Genomic DNA, 16,131 nt, shown 5'->3' with positions numbered 1-16,131 from the left:
TTTTATAGTGACAAAGGGTTGACTTTTCTTCTTGGTTTCCAAATCTTTTCCATGTGGGACTCTAATACAAATTCCTCTGAGCGTGGTGAGTAAGGATTTCCATTTTTGGATCTTAAGGCTTTTCTAGGCGATATGGACTTCGGATCATGGGCCCTTACTACGTCTGTCAGCAATGGGCCTTCAAGGTGCAGGGGATCATCTTTATTCAGGCCCACCAGTTCCGATCCGTCAGGCCCATTAAGGTAGGCCCATCAGGCTCTATATTTTACCATCTTCAGTTTACATATTGGGTCCGGTGAGTTTTAACTTAAACTTTTGAGAAGTTTAGGCCAACAACACATCATTTCTACTCAAATTGAGTGTCGTATTTTGCAAGTCTTCCAAAGCCATTGTTTGGACAAGTGGCTTACTGAGATTTAATCCATCATCATATCCTAACTTTTAAATTTAAGTGGAATTCCATTATAGTCCTATAAGTGGAATTCCATTATAGTCCTATAAAAGGTGATGATTAAAGCTTCTTTTCTTTTCTGTTTTTTCCTTTTGGGATTAAAGTGCAAATTTTTGTATGACGCGTTTTGTTTCGTCGGATGTCTCTCTACTCTCTCCTCTCTTTGTTTTATATATTCTTTTCTTCTCCGGCAAACCAAAACTTTCTTTCAAGCATACCCAACACGACAACACCAGCCACCTACTTCCATAAACCTCTCTTTTCTATGTCTATCAACAGTCAAATGAGCATTATGTTTTTAGAATATTTTTTTGGTTGTAGTTTTTAAAAATTGTTGTTTAAAAAGATGTAAAAATTGTGGTTTAAAAAGTGTTGTTGAACAACGTGTTTTTAGTGTGAATAAAACAAAAAAATGTGTTTGGTATCATTGTTTAAACAATGTTTTTCAGTGTTTAAAAAATGTAAAATATGTGTTTGGTATGTATGTTTTGTTTGATAAAAAAAAGCTGACTAACGTATTAAATAATAATTTTTTAATCCGTTTTTTATCCCTTCTTTTCCTTTTCTTCTGTCTTTATCCCTTTCTCTTCAGTCTTCAGTCTTCCCTCAGAGCAGAAAACAAAAAAGCCAAACCCACGCCAAAGAAGATCCACGGCTCCATTCACCGATCAGCCGACGCCAAACCCACGCATGTCCTCATCTCCATCGACGCCAAAGAAGATCCACGGCTCCGTTTACCGATCAGCCGATCAGCCGACGCCAAACCCACGCACGTCCTCATCTCCATCGACGCCAAAGAAGATTCACGGCTCCGTTCACCGATCGGCGTGGCGAGGTGGGTTTTGATTTTGGGTGGGTTTCGATGGGGTTTTGATCGGCGGAAGAAGATCAGGTGGCTTCCAATGGAGTTTTAATCAACGTGGGTTCTATGGAGATCGGAGTTTTGATCAACGTATATGGAGATCGGGTTTTGATTGCATGGGTTTCGTTCCAATGGGGTTTTGATCGAGTGGGTTCCGATGTTCCGTGGAGATCGAGTTTAGATAGGTGTGGGCTCCATTCCGTTGGAGTTTTGATCGCGTGGGTTCTGTGGAGATTGGATTTTGATCGCGTGGGTACCAAAATAATGGGTTTGTTGGTTTTCTGATTTAATGGGTTTGTTGGTTTATGATTTAATGGCTTTTCCGGTTGGCGTGTGGCATGGTGGTGGTGATTGGTGGTTTGTTGGGGTTCAGTGGCAGTGGCAAGTCCGATCACTTTAAAGATTGGCATGAATTGATGGTGGGTTTTTCTTCGAATTTTTGTTTTGGGATTGTTGTTGTGATTTGCTGGGGTGGCTGGTGGTGTAGCAGTGATATGGGTCCGTGTTGTGGGTGATTGTTGCTAGGCAAATGACTAGTGAAATGAATGTTGCTAGGCGAAAAAGGTGGTTGTGATATTGATCTGGGATTGTTCACAGTGAAAATCCAGTGTCAATTTTATTACAATAATGCCATCAAAAAACGCTGTTCATTGTTTAAAATATGCCCAGACCATGTTTCAAAAATAGTGTTTCAAACACTGGTTTTTGAGTACTAATTTTCAAACAATCCTATTTCAAGATGAGTCACCAAACGGGTTGTTCTTAAATTTGGACACTAGTGTTCAGTGTTTAAACACTGAACACTATGTTTTGAGTTGGCAAACCAAACGGGCCCTTTATCACTACAATAGTAAGAATGTAGGTCATTGTCGGCTAACCTCATATATTTAAATGAAAACTGAATAAAAAAAATATATATATATATATATATATTTAAATGAAAACTTGCTAGAAAGGTTGTTCTTTAAATTTTATTTTTTATTTTTTAAAAGTGTACATTTTGTCTAGCAAACTTGCTAGAAAGGTAGTAGAATTCAATAGCAGTACTTGTTTAAAGCATTTTCTTTTTTGAAACTTTGAATTTTGGTTTAAGATTTGTTAGCCTAATAATCATCAAAATCTACGCAATTACTAGTCTTCCTAAATAAGCCAACTGGGTTTTAGCTTAATTTGTATATATATTTTTTCTTCAATCATGGTTTTAGCCTTATTGGCTTATTGTAGTTTATTGTCTGGCAAACGTGGGAGATTCATCAGATTACCTTTTGATTCACTAGAAGCAAAAGAAAATATTTAAAATTGAAGAGCTAGTTAAAGCATTCACATCCAAGGATATAAAAAAATACATATTTTACATTCTCAAATACTGCTTTATTTATTTTAGCAACTCATTTTGCAATACATTCAACATCTCGGTTCTTATTTTATATACAACCCAATTAAATAATATAAACTACCCAATAAAATATATATTTTTCTCTCCTCTACTCAACAACTCTTCCCCACTTTCTACTCACCAACATCACCCACAACCTATTAAAAAAAAAAAAAAAAAAAAACTGAACCACCACTACAAACCACCAAGACCCACCACCATAGACCCACACCAAACCCACCGAACCTCCACCACAACATTGCCAATCTACACCTATGGTGAGGTTATGATGGAGAAAATCGAGAGAAAGAGAAAGACTAGAGAGCTGCTGATCTACACCAGTTTGAGAGAGAGAGAGAGAGAGAATGGAATATTATTTTTTTGGTTTTACATCCAAGATACAGTAGGTTCTATATTTAAGAACCCACTGTTCACGGTTGCTAAATTTTTTTAGCAATACATACTCGAATAATGATTACTTTTGGCTTGTTAGTTGGTAAAATAGCAACTAGGGGTTTTTTATGCCCCCTAAATGCTAAATCTCTCAATCATCCCAAAAAAGAAAAAGAAAAAAGAAGTAAGCTGTAACGCCTAATTATTCTTTTAAATAACACTAGATAATATTTGATTTTTTGTATCAATGATAAATGATTTGCCTAAAATTTCTAATATTTAATAGCATTTTAGCATGCTGAAATTTTTTTTTCTTAATTTCTTTAACATGCTCATGGTCATAAAAAATTATTAGGCACTCCTAGTGTATAGATAAATGGTGTTCTTTTCTTTCGTAGTCATGGTGGATCTCGTTATGAATTTAATGAGTGGACTCTACCATGAATGTAAGAAAAGAAAGCACCATTCTTCGTGCTCCGAATTTTTGTATCAATGATAAATGATTTGCCTAAAATTCCTAATATTTAATAGCATTTTAGCATGCTGGATTTTTTTTCTTAATTTCTTTAACATGCTCATGGTCATGAAAAATTCTTAGACACTCTCAAAGTATAGATAAATGGTGTTTTCTTCTCTCATATTCATGGTGAGTTACTTCGAGAATACTTAAGAATTACTCATGGACTTTAAACAAATTTAATTCTAATTTGAGTAGTTTTAGGACCACAAATTATTTTACAATTTTTATATCAAAACTTTGACATGACAGACTATGAGTGGTTAACCATTACTTACATATAAACTTACTATTTTTTTCACTAATCACACTTTGTTACATCACAATTATGACAAAAAGTTATAAAAAATTTCGTGGTCTTAGATATTTTCTTCCAAATTACCCACTTACACATTCTCATTCCCTAATCTCAGCAACAAGACCGACTTTAAATACTATTTTGTACTACCCAAAAAAAGGAAAAAGAAAGGGAGCAATGGAAATCCTACTCCTAATGGGAGTTCTCTTTATCATAATAAAAGCCCAATTGCCCTCAGCTGCAGCCCAAATCCGCCGCCTTAGAAAAAAAAAGAAAAAGAAAAAGAGAGTTGAAAATTAATATATATAATGTCATTGTCCTTTGAAATCCTCAGGTTCTCAGAGCAGACGTTAGCACTCCACCCATATTCAACCCCATCGAATCCAACTTCAACTCCGATTCCGTCAATCATAAACCTTAATCTCTATATATATATATATAGATAAACAACACACAAAAATCACTTTCTTCAAACACTAAAAAAAAAAAATCTAAAAGTAAAATTTGGGTCTTTTGTTCAGAGCCGCCCCTTTCTTTGAACCCTAGAAATTTAGATCTCCATCTTCGTCTTCAACGTCCGATTAGGGTTTTGTGAGAAAGAGGGGGAAGGGAAAGACATGGACGATAGCTGTGCTGTGTGTGCCGATGCTCTTGAATGGGTTGCGTACGGAGCTTGTGGCCACAAAGAGGTCTGCTCCACCTGCGTCGCTCGCCTCCGCATCATCTGCGAGGATCGCCGTTGCTGTATCTGCAAGTCCGAGTCCGACATCGTTTTCGTCACCAAGGTCAAGTTTCCTCTCCTTCTTTCTTTCTTTCTTTTTTTTTTTTTTTTTTTTTTTTTTTTTTTTTCTGTTATGAATTTTGTTTAGATTCTTGATTTGTAGCTTTGAATTTCAATTTCACCATGTTGATGCAGTTGTAGTTACGAACTGTTTCTCTTACTGCATTGTGTGTTTTCATATTGCATTGCTGCACACTTTATTTTTGTTTCCTTTAATTTCAGTTAGCTTTCAGGGAAAAATTTTCTACTTTATATTTCTGTCAAATTTATAATCAAGCATTGAACTAGGTGGGTTTTAGACATGTGGTGGTGTTGATTTTTGTTCTGATTAATTCCAGTGTTTTTACTATGATTGTGTTATTGATGCTATTGCTCAATGTTGAGCTTCCCAACTTTTTATGCTGAATTTGTTATTCTCCTTGTTCTGGGTTCTATCATCTATGCACTTTTGCGCGTTGGGTTTGGTTTATTATTAGCTGATTTTGTCGCTTAAATGACAAGAGGCTTCTTACAGTTTAATAATTGAAGGTTCATTATTTTAGGAGAATTTTCTTTTTTACCTAGAAAGATAGATTGAGGTTGATTTAATGCTCTTTTTTTCTACTCCTTGTCCATGCAGCTGTTCAATCTATTCTAAAATCCATGTGAATTTATTATTGTTGCAGGCTTTAGGAGATTACACCAGGTTGATTAATGACTTTTCCATCTTGCCCTCCGATGTAAAGGAGGGTAAAGTGGGATCATACTGGTACCATGAGGATACACAAGCGTTTTTTGATGATGTGGACCACTACAACATGATCAAGGCAATGTGCAGGCTTTCCTGCAGTGTATGTGATAATGTGGAGGGGCAACCAAATGATGGCCCAAAGCGTCGAGCAAAGTTCAGGAACATTGAACAGTTGAAGGGTCATTTATTCCATCAACATAAGTTGTTTATGTGTAGTCTTTGTTTGGAAGGGAGGAAGGTGAAATGCATATACCTGACTTCCTATATGATTTCGGGTTTTTACTTACCAAAAAAAAAAAAAAATTATGATTTTGGGTTTTTGAAAAAGCCATCTTTTTCTTATATGGTTTGCATGAGGACCTCATTGGCTTCCTTTGTGTGATACAGGTATTTATTTGTGAACAAAAGCTATATACTAAAGTACAACTGAAACAGCATATAAACACTGGAGACTCTGAGGTGGATGGAAGTGAGAGTGAAAGGGGTGGTTTTATGGGGCATCCTACGTGTGAATTTTGCAGATCACCATTCTATGGGGAAAACGAACTTTACTCCCATATGTCTACTGAACATTATACCTGCCATATATGCCAAAGGTAAACAAGCAATCTGCTACATAGAAGACAATCCTATGCTTTGATTGCAATGAAGACTAGTAATGTTCATGATTTTTATTCTGCTGAATGTAGGCAACATCCTGGACACTATGAGTATTACAAGAATTACGATGACCTCGAGGCAAGATGCTTGTTCTTTTTTTTTCCCTTCTTTTAGTAATAAATTTGTGAAGTCCACACTTCATTGTTGTTTTTAGCTTGAGAATACCTGTATAAACAAATGGCTGCTCTCTGTCACAGATCCACTTCCGTCAAGAGCATTTCTTATGTGAAGATGAGGCCTGCCTTGCCAAAAAGTTTATTGTTTATCAATCCGAAGCAGATTTGAAGGTAATATATTATCATATTGCATGTGAATGTAGCATTGTGGTGTGCACTGCATGTGTACACCCATATGCCTGTTTTTTATTTTGAATTTTTATGAAATGGTTTAGCTATATTATTGTAGTTGGTATTCTGGATTAATTTCAATAGCTTGACTTGCTTTCCTTTTTGATATTTCAGAGACACAATACTCTTGAACATGGAGGACGAATGTCACGTTCCAAGCGTAATGCTGCCCTGCAGGCATGTATAATCTATCAATTGTTGGCACATCATAATTTATCTATATATATATATATATATATATTTTTTTTTTCTGATCTTTGGATCACAGTGTCATGTATTGCTGCTTTTTTATTCAATGAAGAATATATTCTTTTTTGCAGTTTTTTTTTCCCGTTGGCTAGTTATTTATTTTCTTTTATTCTTTTTCCTCACAGATACCAACTAGCTTTCGGTATCGAAGTAGTGAGCAAGATCGTCGTCGTGGAAGAGGACGAACATTTCGACGTGATTCTTCTGAAGATCAACTTTCTATGGCCATTGAAGCAAGTTTGGAGATAGCTAATGCAGACCGTACATCTCATGATCCATCATCTTCGTCCAATGGGCAAGTTGCCCCTGACCCTGGGGATGCAAGTGATATTGATCCAATCATTCAGCCATTTGAATCATTAGCCACAACGGATTCTGAATCATCTTCAAGGTACCTTCAAGCCTTGGGGCAAGGGTCAAGAAATGCTCCTTTGGTAGGATCTTCTTTTCCTCCCCTCCGTATGGCACCCAACAGCAGTCAACAAAAACCAAAACAGGACTCAGAAGGTTTGCCTAGTAACAATATGGCAGCACATCTCCGCCGCCAAAGAAATGTGACTGTTCTTAATTCAGTTCAGGGTTGGCCAGCTGCTACCCGGGGGCCAGTGGTACCAGCAAGTACTTCTACCCAATTTAGGCCTGCAACAAATTCAGGACCTGTAATGTCACATAGTTCTGGTCAGACCAATACCTCCACTGGTAATGGACTGACAAAATCAACCTATGCAAGTTTGGCTCAACCTCGTTCGACCCATGCACAATTGTCAGCTGGCTCTTCAAGGGACTTGGGCAACACTAGTAGGATCAGCCACTCCACATCAGCCCCGGATCTTGTGGAGAGAGGATCTGTGGAACCTTCAATATCTGATTTTCCTCCAGTTTCTGCAGCACAAATTAACAAGTTGCCCACAAGTAGCCAGGCCTTGCCAAGTGTGGAGGATGTTCAAGTTGCAAACAGGTCTTTGGTGGAAAAGATGCGTGCTGCTCTTGAATTTGATGAAGACAGATACGCTGCTTTTAAAGACATATCTGGACAATATCGGCAGGGTTTAATTGACACGGGAAGATATCTGTATTATGTGCAGCAGTTTGGCCTGTCACATCTTGTTGTTGACTTGGCTCGACTCTGTCCTGATCCTCGGAAACAGAAAGAGCTTGTTGAGACCTATAATGCTAGTTTGCGAAGCAATGGTCCACAAGGTAATGGTTGGGGCCGTGGTAGTGCCCACTTGAAAGACAGTAAAGGCTCTAAGAAAGGTAAAGGGAAGTCTGTAGTTGCTGAAGATAGTAATTCAAAGGATAAATTAGCAAATAGCATTTTAAGCACCGTAAAGCAACTGCAATCAAGCTATAAGCCCTTAGAACAGGAGGCGGAGATGTTATCCAAGGATGGGTACCGAGCATCCAAAGGCAAATCACAGGAATCGGTTTTTGAGCAGCACATGGAGTTAAGTACTGGTAGTCAACCTTTAATGAAGCTGAGGGGCCAGAATGATTCCCCATCGGCTGTTAGTGTATCTAATCAAAATATAGGAGATGGTGGTGGAGGGAGTAAGCAACGAAAGAAATCCTCAAAGTTCCTCAGAGCTCGATTAGGTGATGGCTCTGTGGCATCACTTTTGGACCTCAAAAATAAAGATCCTGACTCAGATCCGGAAGCAGTGGATGTCCAGAACCTCACTGGAGGGTTGCCAGTGCGTGGTGTCTGGCGAAATGGTGGAGGTCAAAAACTCTTCCCCTAGCAAATTTTCCAAGAGATTCTAAAACTACTGAATTCTGGTAGTAGTTATCATGCAGAAGTACAAGAATCATATACAGTATCTGAATTATATTTTGATCAGGCAAAAGACAACAAGGATTCTATTTCTTGCCTTGATTGTCGTCTTTTTTTTTTTGAATTGGGTTGGATTGTCTTGTTTAGCCGTAAGTCTGATTTTGTGGCATGCTAATCTTTAAGGCAAAGACAATGCTGCCTGAATGGTGGGGGTGTTTCTTTTTCACCTCTTGGTCTTTCTTGATAACCACAAGTGTTATGTTGATATACAATAATTCTTTTGAATATATATTGTGCAAAGGTTGAAAATCTTATACTTCGCAATGGCGTTTCTGTATTTAATTTACATTGAGGACCGTTCCATGTGTGATATGTTTCTATCATTTATTTTATATTTTTATGAATGAAATTGCATTGTGTGGGACTTCTCTGGGAATGCCAGGCAAAAGAAATAAGTGTTGGGTAACCTACCCGTAGGAAGGCTAGGACCTTTATCTACCTGTTCATCTCTTTGTGGATCCAATCATCTTAACGAGGGTGCCATTGGAGCTATTATTCATTGGCAAAGAAAGGGTAGTAGCTCCTCCAGCACAAGAGTGCAGGCAAAACATTATACTCGTGGCCTTGTGGTTTATGTTAAGGAATAGTATATGCCTATATGGCCCTTGCCATCCCCTGGAAAAAACAGAATAAATAGTTGGATATTTTCTCTGAGGGACACAAAAATTTCAAGAACGCAGTCCACCAAAAACCAATCCTATTAACTAAATGTCCAATGAGGGTCACTATGGCTGGTAGAGTCAAACAAAGCCTTGATAGCAACTTCATTTCAGCTTTTCACAATATCATAATTAACTGAAATTTGGTTGATCTTTCAAAACTTACTGGTTAAAAATAAGCACAGTGACTAATTTGCTTTACAATAGCAGCTGCACAACTATACAAAATCTATTAACCAGTCTGGAGATCCAATATATTTGTAAAAGCATATTACATTTTGACCTTTGTGGACCTTGACCCAATTATTCACCACCCATAACTACAATACACAACATTCAGCAGGAGTGAAGTGCATCCTCAACATCTATTGACACAAAACTTATGATTCTTTCCACTGAATAACAATTGCAATTTCTAAGCATTAAAAGGTCTGTATGCACAAAATTAAGTTGTCATTTTTTACGTTCTTAAAATGTAAATAATAAATGACGTCATAAAACTACATACACACACATACATAACATGATACATCAGATGCTGCTTTAAAGAATAATCTTATATAAGGTACAGTTTAAAGAATAATCTTCATTGAGGGGAGGCGACTGTTTAATTACAACAATGTATAGAGTTCAGTGTTCCCAAATCTAAATTGTAGCATAGCCGAAGGTATTCTCAGTGCTGTAACACATGTATAGAAATCCATCCTCATCCTTGAAGGATTCATAAACAGAGTCCATCAAAGTTGCTGCAGATCAAAGTCATAATAGAGCAAATCAGAACACACACACAGAAAAGACTTCTAGCAAAAAAATTCAATTAAAGGCAAGCAACACAGGATTTATAAATTATACCAGTTTGAGGTAAGGTATTCTTCACAAATACAAAGAGAGCTTTTCCAGGGGCTAGATGAAGTCTGTCACTCAGAATGTGAATGAATTGCCCCACGGACATGTCTCGGGGAACCAGGAATCTATCACCAAAGAGCAAAGAAAGAGGTATGATAGAGATGCTAAACTAATTATCAGTATAAGCACAAAAAATTGGCAACACAAGTTTAAGTTATACTCAATCGATCTTTAATAATATTCCAACCTTTCCCTATAACCATATCAAACCCAGTGCTCCAATGCCCAGAAATATGTGGTTGATTCGTCTAGCGATGCTAAGGTGGTTTCCCATAAGATCAGAAATTTTGGAAAAAGACAATCATTTTTAACAAAACAGGTTTCATCATGCCTTCCAAATACAAGTATTCATTTATTTACCCAAATCTCTGACTTCTTCTATCAAGACTCCATGACTTGCCCAGTGATAACAAATGGTATGTCAATATGTGATATCCATAAAATCATTCTAAAAAACCAAGTTCATTTTAGTCTACATGCTGTTAATAAATGGAAAGAAACTGAAATTGAAATATGTACTCCTATAAAGCCTATGCTCCGGTTTCTATATTTAGATTTTTGTGACCAGTAAATTGAAATCCTCTCTCCGGTATCCAAATAGAAGAAAATACTGCAAGTTGAGAACTAGTAAGACCCGGTCTGGAAACAGGCCAAAGGATTTGAGATACCAGATAACACTTGAGAATGAAAGGTTCTTTCTCTTTCACTAAAAGCAAACAACAAATAGCAAATAGGGATTTGAATAAGCATGCCAATACTTTAATACTACTACAACTTAATCAACCAAAAGCACTAATAAACATGATCAGTTTTAGCTACATCAGCAGGCAGAGATTCTAATCTAGAAGTAGTGTGTGTTTGGTTTAGCTTTTTTCAGGAGTTTATTTAACTTTTTGCTTATGTACAGCCATTTAAAGCCTGATTTTTTTTTTCTAGTTACAATTGTACTTATACTTATTTTCAGCAAATAAGCCAATAGAAATACACACTAAGGAGATTTATCTTGAAAGTTGAAACAAAGTGTATCCCAGTATGCATATAAACAAAAGAAAAAAACTTATGAACTTCAAGAAAGCAAAGCCAAAGCTGAAACTTACTTTTTCTTTTCCATCTCAGGAAGTCTGCTTTTTGAATACCTTTCCACAATTAACTGCAATGTATAATCAATAAGTAATGACTTGGAGAAGGGGTAAATTTATATCTACACTTTAAGAAGCTTTGGGGGGGGGGGGGGGGGGGGGGGGGAAAGCGAGTGTATTTTAATTGTGTTTGAAGTTTTCAAACACACAAACTTTGAGCCAAACAGCTGCACACCCTTTTGTGAATACTAGTTAAGCATACAGACTGCTAATGGTTAATTGCCTTATTTGTATAAAGACAATTGAATCTGTACAAATAAGCATGGACATGAAACACCAGACGGGACATGACAATTCTTGAAAAATTAAGTTAGACATAACGGAGATACACAAATTAATTAATTAATATACAGTTAGGTATATTTTATTTATTTCAGAATAGTTCATGTTTATTTTTAGTTTACAAAATAAATCAAAACCGTCAAAATCTTTAAAAACGTATTTAATCCTTTTTTAAATAAAAAATTTATATTTTTTCCTTTCAATACATTGAGGACACATATACTTATCAAAAAAATACAGACACACATGCACAGTGTCTCCGGCTGTCCAACATAATTTTGGATTGTCGATGCTTCTTAGACTAAAATATGAGAAATTATTCATTACTTACACAACAATTCTTCCTCCTCTCACATAATAATGGGTCTTGCTAATTAAATTTATAATAATGGGGTCAATGGTTCATGTGAGAAGAGAGACCATTGCCCCTGAAGTATTGAATAACACAACTAACACAACCGGATTCTTAGGAACAAGGCACACCAAATTTCATGCTTAAATATAAATTAGATTTTTGCTTAATTAAGCTAGAAATAATTCTTAGCTCCTTGTTCCAAGGCCTCAGCTAAATCCTAGCAATAAAAATTTATAGGGTCACGTTAACAGGTGCTCTTAGGACAATGGTTAACAATCTATTTTAGAAAAGTTTTGACACCACTTTTAATGAAAATGGAAAAAGTTATCAAAATATTATTTTTTTTCTTTTCTCATAAGAACTTTCTTTAAATGGATTGTTAACCATTACCCGATGCCATTAGCATTTCCCAAATTTATATACAACTACAAGGGATTTGGATCTTCTAGATTTCTTAAGGATCTCTACTGAATAGATTTCCTTAAATTTTAACCATTATTAAGTGATTTAATAGTCTAAATTTTGCTATAGTAGCATTCTATTAACAATAATCTTAATTATTTTGTTTGTAATATTATTTTATTATTTTAAGAATATTGTTAGTGGAATTCTGAAAATATTAAATGCGGTTAGAATTTAAGAAAATTTCGATAGAGTAATCTGGAAAATCTAGAGGAAGAGAATTATAATTGAAACTGATTCAAAGTTCATATTTTGGGTGGTGGGGTACAAAAATAATATGAATCAACCAAATAGAAATTGATGAGTTTTGGGAAAATAAGAAAACATACAGGGACTCGGTTTGGGTACTTGGCAATGATGTCACGTGATTCCTCGTACCTTTGCTCTGCAAATGGGATTCATATGAAACAAACAAACATCTCAGAATGAATATAATACATAAACAAAAACAAAAAAAAAAAAAAAAAAAAAGATTTTGAAGAGGAAGAGAAGGCAAGTAAGAATGGAACAAAACAGACCGAAAGTGAACTCGTCCTTGAAAGAAATGGTTTTTCCCATCTGGGCTTTCGGGTGCTTGTCTTTGTGTTAATAAATGCGTGTTCAGAATCAGAGAGTACTTGCTCTTCTGCTCAGGGATAATGATAAATTGATAAAGAAGAAGAAGAAGAAGACGTGAATAGGTGAAAGAGTGAGATAGTACAAGTTAAGGAATATTAAAATGTATTAGATGTTAAGAATGTTTCTTTCGTCAAGCGGGGATAGCTCAGTTGGGAGAGCGTCAGACTGAAGATCTGAAGGTCGCGTGTTCGATCCACGCTCACCGCAATTTTAGTTTATTAGTTTTTTTCACCAAACCTCTTTTTCATACCAAACTTTAGGATTTTGAAAAATTATTAAGAAAGCTAGGCTTCTCTCTTTCTCTCTCTCTCAAAATTTAAACTTGGTTTGTTAACTACTCAAGTTTCAATCTTGATAGTTTTATTTACTTTTTACAAGAGTCTAAGCAAGCATCTTACCAGTTGAACTCAAATAGTAGTTCACAAGTAGCTTTTATTTATTTTATTAAACAGTACAAAGTTTTGTTACAAACTTGGTTTGTATCCTAAAGCTACAACTCCACTTAAAAAAAATTAACATGGCTACATATTTTAAAATCTAATCTTTGAATTGCATATTATTTATACTCTTAATACGTATGTCAAATTTCATGTCAATCGAATGTAATTTTCTATTCGATCTATAAACTTATTTTTTATGCATAATTTTAGATTACAAAAACTTAAAATTTAAACATTTGATTGATGACATACCTTAATCTTTGATATACTAGAAATTTTGCAAGTATGAAGAATATAAGAAAAAAGTGTAACCCAATAGTGAATTTGTCAAAATTTACATCTAATAAAAAGATATTAAGTGGAGTTGTAACCTTAAACTACAACCAAATTTGTTGCCAAACTTTGTCCATATAAATATCTAACATGGTTTCAAATTAAGCCTTGAAGTTCAAGACTGTTAGCACTTAAATCTTTTTGTTTCTCTAGTTTTAACTCAAATTTCTATACTTCTAAGGCTATATCATGTAAAACCAAGGATACTTTGAGTTGAGTTTAATTAAAATTTTGATTACTACAATTTTTAAAGTTTACCATTCATAAACTCTAGAATTTAATTTGAAACTATTCTCTATAGGACAGAGTTTGACTCTAAATATGTTTAGATTTATCTTTTCAAACTCATTACGTTACAAAATTATAAGATTATCTAATATGTATTATTTAAAGAATTCATTAAAAAAGTTGTAAGGACATGTTTTGGTTTACAACCCAAGAGATTTGGACAATGGCCCAATGAGTCAAAAACAATAAATTTGTTAGAGAGTGGGCTTGTTACTGAACGTTCAATGAGTTAGAATGTAGATCACAATAAGCTAGTTGGTGTTAGAATGAACAAGACAAATAATTTGAAAAGGAAAAATACTCATCGGTCGAGTCTGAGGTAAGTATGTTCTTATATATTTCTCTTAGACATATAAATATTCAAGTTCTTGTTTACACAATGATTTTTTTTTCTCTGGTTTTCTCCTCGTTTTCCTTTGTAATGGAGTCCTTCCCTTATATATTCCCTTCCCCTTTTTCATCTTAGCCCTCCACGTGTAGATCAAATTACTAATCCCCTTGATACTTGTCCCATCAACACCTTTTTGAAGTCTTTGTGGGTAGCTGTAAGGCTGAAAGTTACTGTTCAGGTATCACTTCCACGTTAATGCGGCTAGGGGGTTAGATGCAGAGTATTCAATGCGTTGGTAGTAGCTTTCTTCCCAGATATTTTTCAATTCTCTGTTGACTCATTTTTTTCTAAAGTTTATCCTCCCAATCACGGTTGTCTACTGCCCAGTACTTGATGGGTGGTTGGACTTTAGGCTTCCACTCTGTTGGTCGAGAAGGGGTTACTCCTCGGACAATGTCACCTGTTCATTTTGACCAGACCTCTTCCTTGGCCTAATAATCCTCCTGCCTTCACTAGTAATTATTTGTCCTCAGGCTATTTGATGTCCTCAGGTGCGGCCCACAGCCCAATATCCTTATCTGGGCATTTCGTCCCTACAAAAGTCATGTAACCAAACTACACATAAATTGTTTTTTCAATTGCCATGTAATAGATTAGAGTAAGATAACTTCAAACATATTTGAAACCAAACTTTTTCCTATACTAAGGCTCCGCTTGGGAGGAGGGAATGAAATGGAATGGAATGGAAAGGAATAAAAAGAATAATTTTAGAATATTCTTCCATTCTCTTGTTTGAGAGTTTTAATGGAGGGAATGGAAAGTCCATTCCCTTATTTGGGAGTTTAAGTGAGAGGGAATGGAATGGATAGGAGGGAACACTCATTCCTCTCTATTCCCTTAAAACCTCAAATTTTCATTCCCCCCGAAATTGGGAGGAATGGGAGGGAATGGAATTAGATTTAATGATTTTTTTACTAGAACTCCCAAAATACCCCTATATATTCAACCTTTTATTTTAAAATAGGGGTCTAATAGTAATATTATCATAAAATGATTCCATTCCATTCTCTCCATGTTGCTCCCAAACAGGATTACTTACATTCCTTTCCTTTATTTTAAAAGATCCAATCAAGGTTACTTAATTCCATTCCATTCCATTCTTTTCCATTCCTTTCCCTTACTTAAATACATTCCATTCCATTCCATTCCTTTCCATTCCCTTATGACCATCTCATTCCATTCCATTCCATTCCCTTATGAACTCCCAAGCGGAACCTAAAAGTCTAAAATATAGAATTGGAAGTGTATTTCCTTTTTTAAAAAAACAAAGAAAGTATTTTTCCTATTTTGTTTATCTCTAGGCTCATACCAATAATATAAAGTATGAACACCTATAATAAAAAATAAATAAAAAAATCCGAATTTGGTAAGGATGAGGTATAAAATTCATGTTTTACACTATCTAATAAGTGATTGTCATATCAGTATTTTATTTAAAATTCAATACGTCTTACCACACCAAATAATATCTCAATAAATTTCCAATTTGGTTGGATTTATATATGGGTATTAAAATTGATTGGGTGTTATTATACTTATTTTTAAATATATGATGAGATAATGAAGCATATTGAAATAAATAAAAAAAGAAAGAAAGGATAAAACATGAGTTTTTACCCACGTTAAATCTCTTAAAAAAAGAAAAAAAGAAAAAAAAAGAAAAGTATGAACAACTATTAGAGCATCTATTTCTTGAAGGCCCAATCTAGAATTAGCCCATTATTCATTATTTACTAAAAAAAAAAAAAAAAAAAAACCATT

At 35.2% G+C, this 16,131-nt stretch overlaps 2 protein-coding genes and 1 non-coding gene across 3 annotated transcripts; 2 read left to right on the top strand and 1 right to left on the bottom strand.

The window, feature by feature from the left end:
• Positions 1-4,208: 4,208 nt before the first annotated feature.
• On the top strand, positions 4,209-8,749 carry LOC126710610 (E3 ubiquitin-protein ligase HEL2-like). The gene is made up of 7 exons (XM_050411160.1): positions 4,209-4,681; positions 5,343-5,645; positions 5,795-6,003; positions 6,097-6,145; positions 6,265-6,354; positions 6,529-6,591; positions 6,789-8,749. Exons 1-7 carry the CDS (start codon positions 4,514-4,516, stop codon positions 8,403-8,405), a joined length of 2,499 nt encoding a protein of 832 aa, XP_050267117.1. The 5' UTR covers positions 4,209-4,513; the 3' UTR covers positions 8,406-8,749.
• Positions 8,750-9,592: 843 nt separating this feature from the next.
• On the bottom strand, positions 9,593-13,000 carry LOC126709603 (autophagy-related protein 8i-like). Its single transcript, XM_050409900.1, has 5 exons — positions 12,819-13,000; positions 12,630-12,685; positions 11,160-11,212; positions 10,009-10,127; positions 9,593-9,902 (listed from the first exon to the last, which is right to left on the bottom strand). The coding sequence occupies exons 1-5, from the start codon at positions 12,856-12,858 to the stop codon at positions 9,802-9,804; spliced, it is 369 nt and encodes a 122-aa protein (XP_050265857.1). The 5' UTR covers positions 12,859-13,000; the 3' UTR covers positions 9,593-9,801.
• A 52-nt stretch (positions 13,001-13,052) lies between these two features.
• On the top strand, positions 13,053-13,125 carry TRNAF-GAA (transfer RNA phenylalanine (anticodon GAA)). The gene has a single exon. It is a non-coding gene; the product is annotated as a tRNA-Phe (tRNA).
• The last annotated feature ends 3,006 nt before the right edge of the window (positions 13,126-16,131 follow it).

This window comes from Quercus robur, chromosome 12 (assembly GCF_932294415.1).
Source record: "Quercus robur chromosome 12, dhQueRobu3.1, whole genome shotgun sequence".
Taxonomy (NCBI): domain Eukaryota; kingdom Viridiplantae; phylum Streptophyta; class Magnoliopsida; order Fagales; family Fagaceae; genus Quercus; species Quercus robur.
Note: the sequence above shows the minus strand (reverse complement) of the source record. Positions and strands in the feature narration are given on the sequence as shown.

Bases quoted from the DNA above. Each gene is read 5' to 3' on its own strand.
- LOC126710610 (XM_050411160.1), top strand. From the start codon at position 4,514: ATGGACGATAGCTGTGCTGTGTGTGCCGATGCTCTTGAATGGGTTGCG. The intron at 5,646-5,794 runs GTGAAATGCATA...TGTGTGATACAG, and splicing joins TTTGTTTGGAAGGGAGGAAG to GTATTTATTTGTGAACAAAA. The intron at 6,592-6,788 runs GCATGTATAATC...TTTTCCTCACAG, and splicing joins AGCGTAATGCTGCCCTGCAG to ATACCAACTAGCTTTCGGTA.
- LOC126709603 (XM_050409900.1), bottom strand. From the start codon at position 12,858: ATGGGAAAAACCATTTCTTTCAAGGACGAGTTCACTTTCG. The intron at 11,213-12,629 runs GTATGTTTTCTT...TATACATTGCAG, and splicing joins AGTACCCAAACCGAGTCCCT to TTAATTGTGGAAAGGTATTC. The intron at 10,128-11,159 runs GTAAGTTTCAGC...CTTTGGTGATAG, and splicing joins CCTGAGATGGAAAAGAAAAA to ATTCCTGGTTCCCCGAGACA.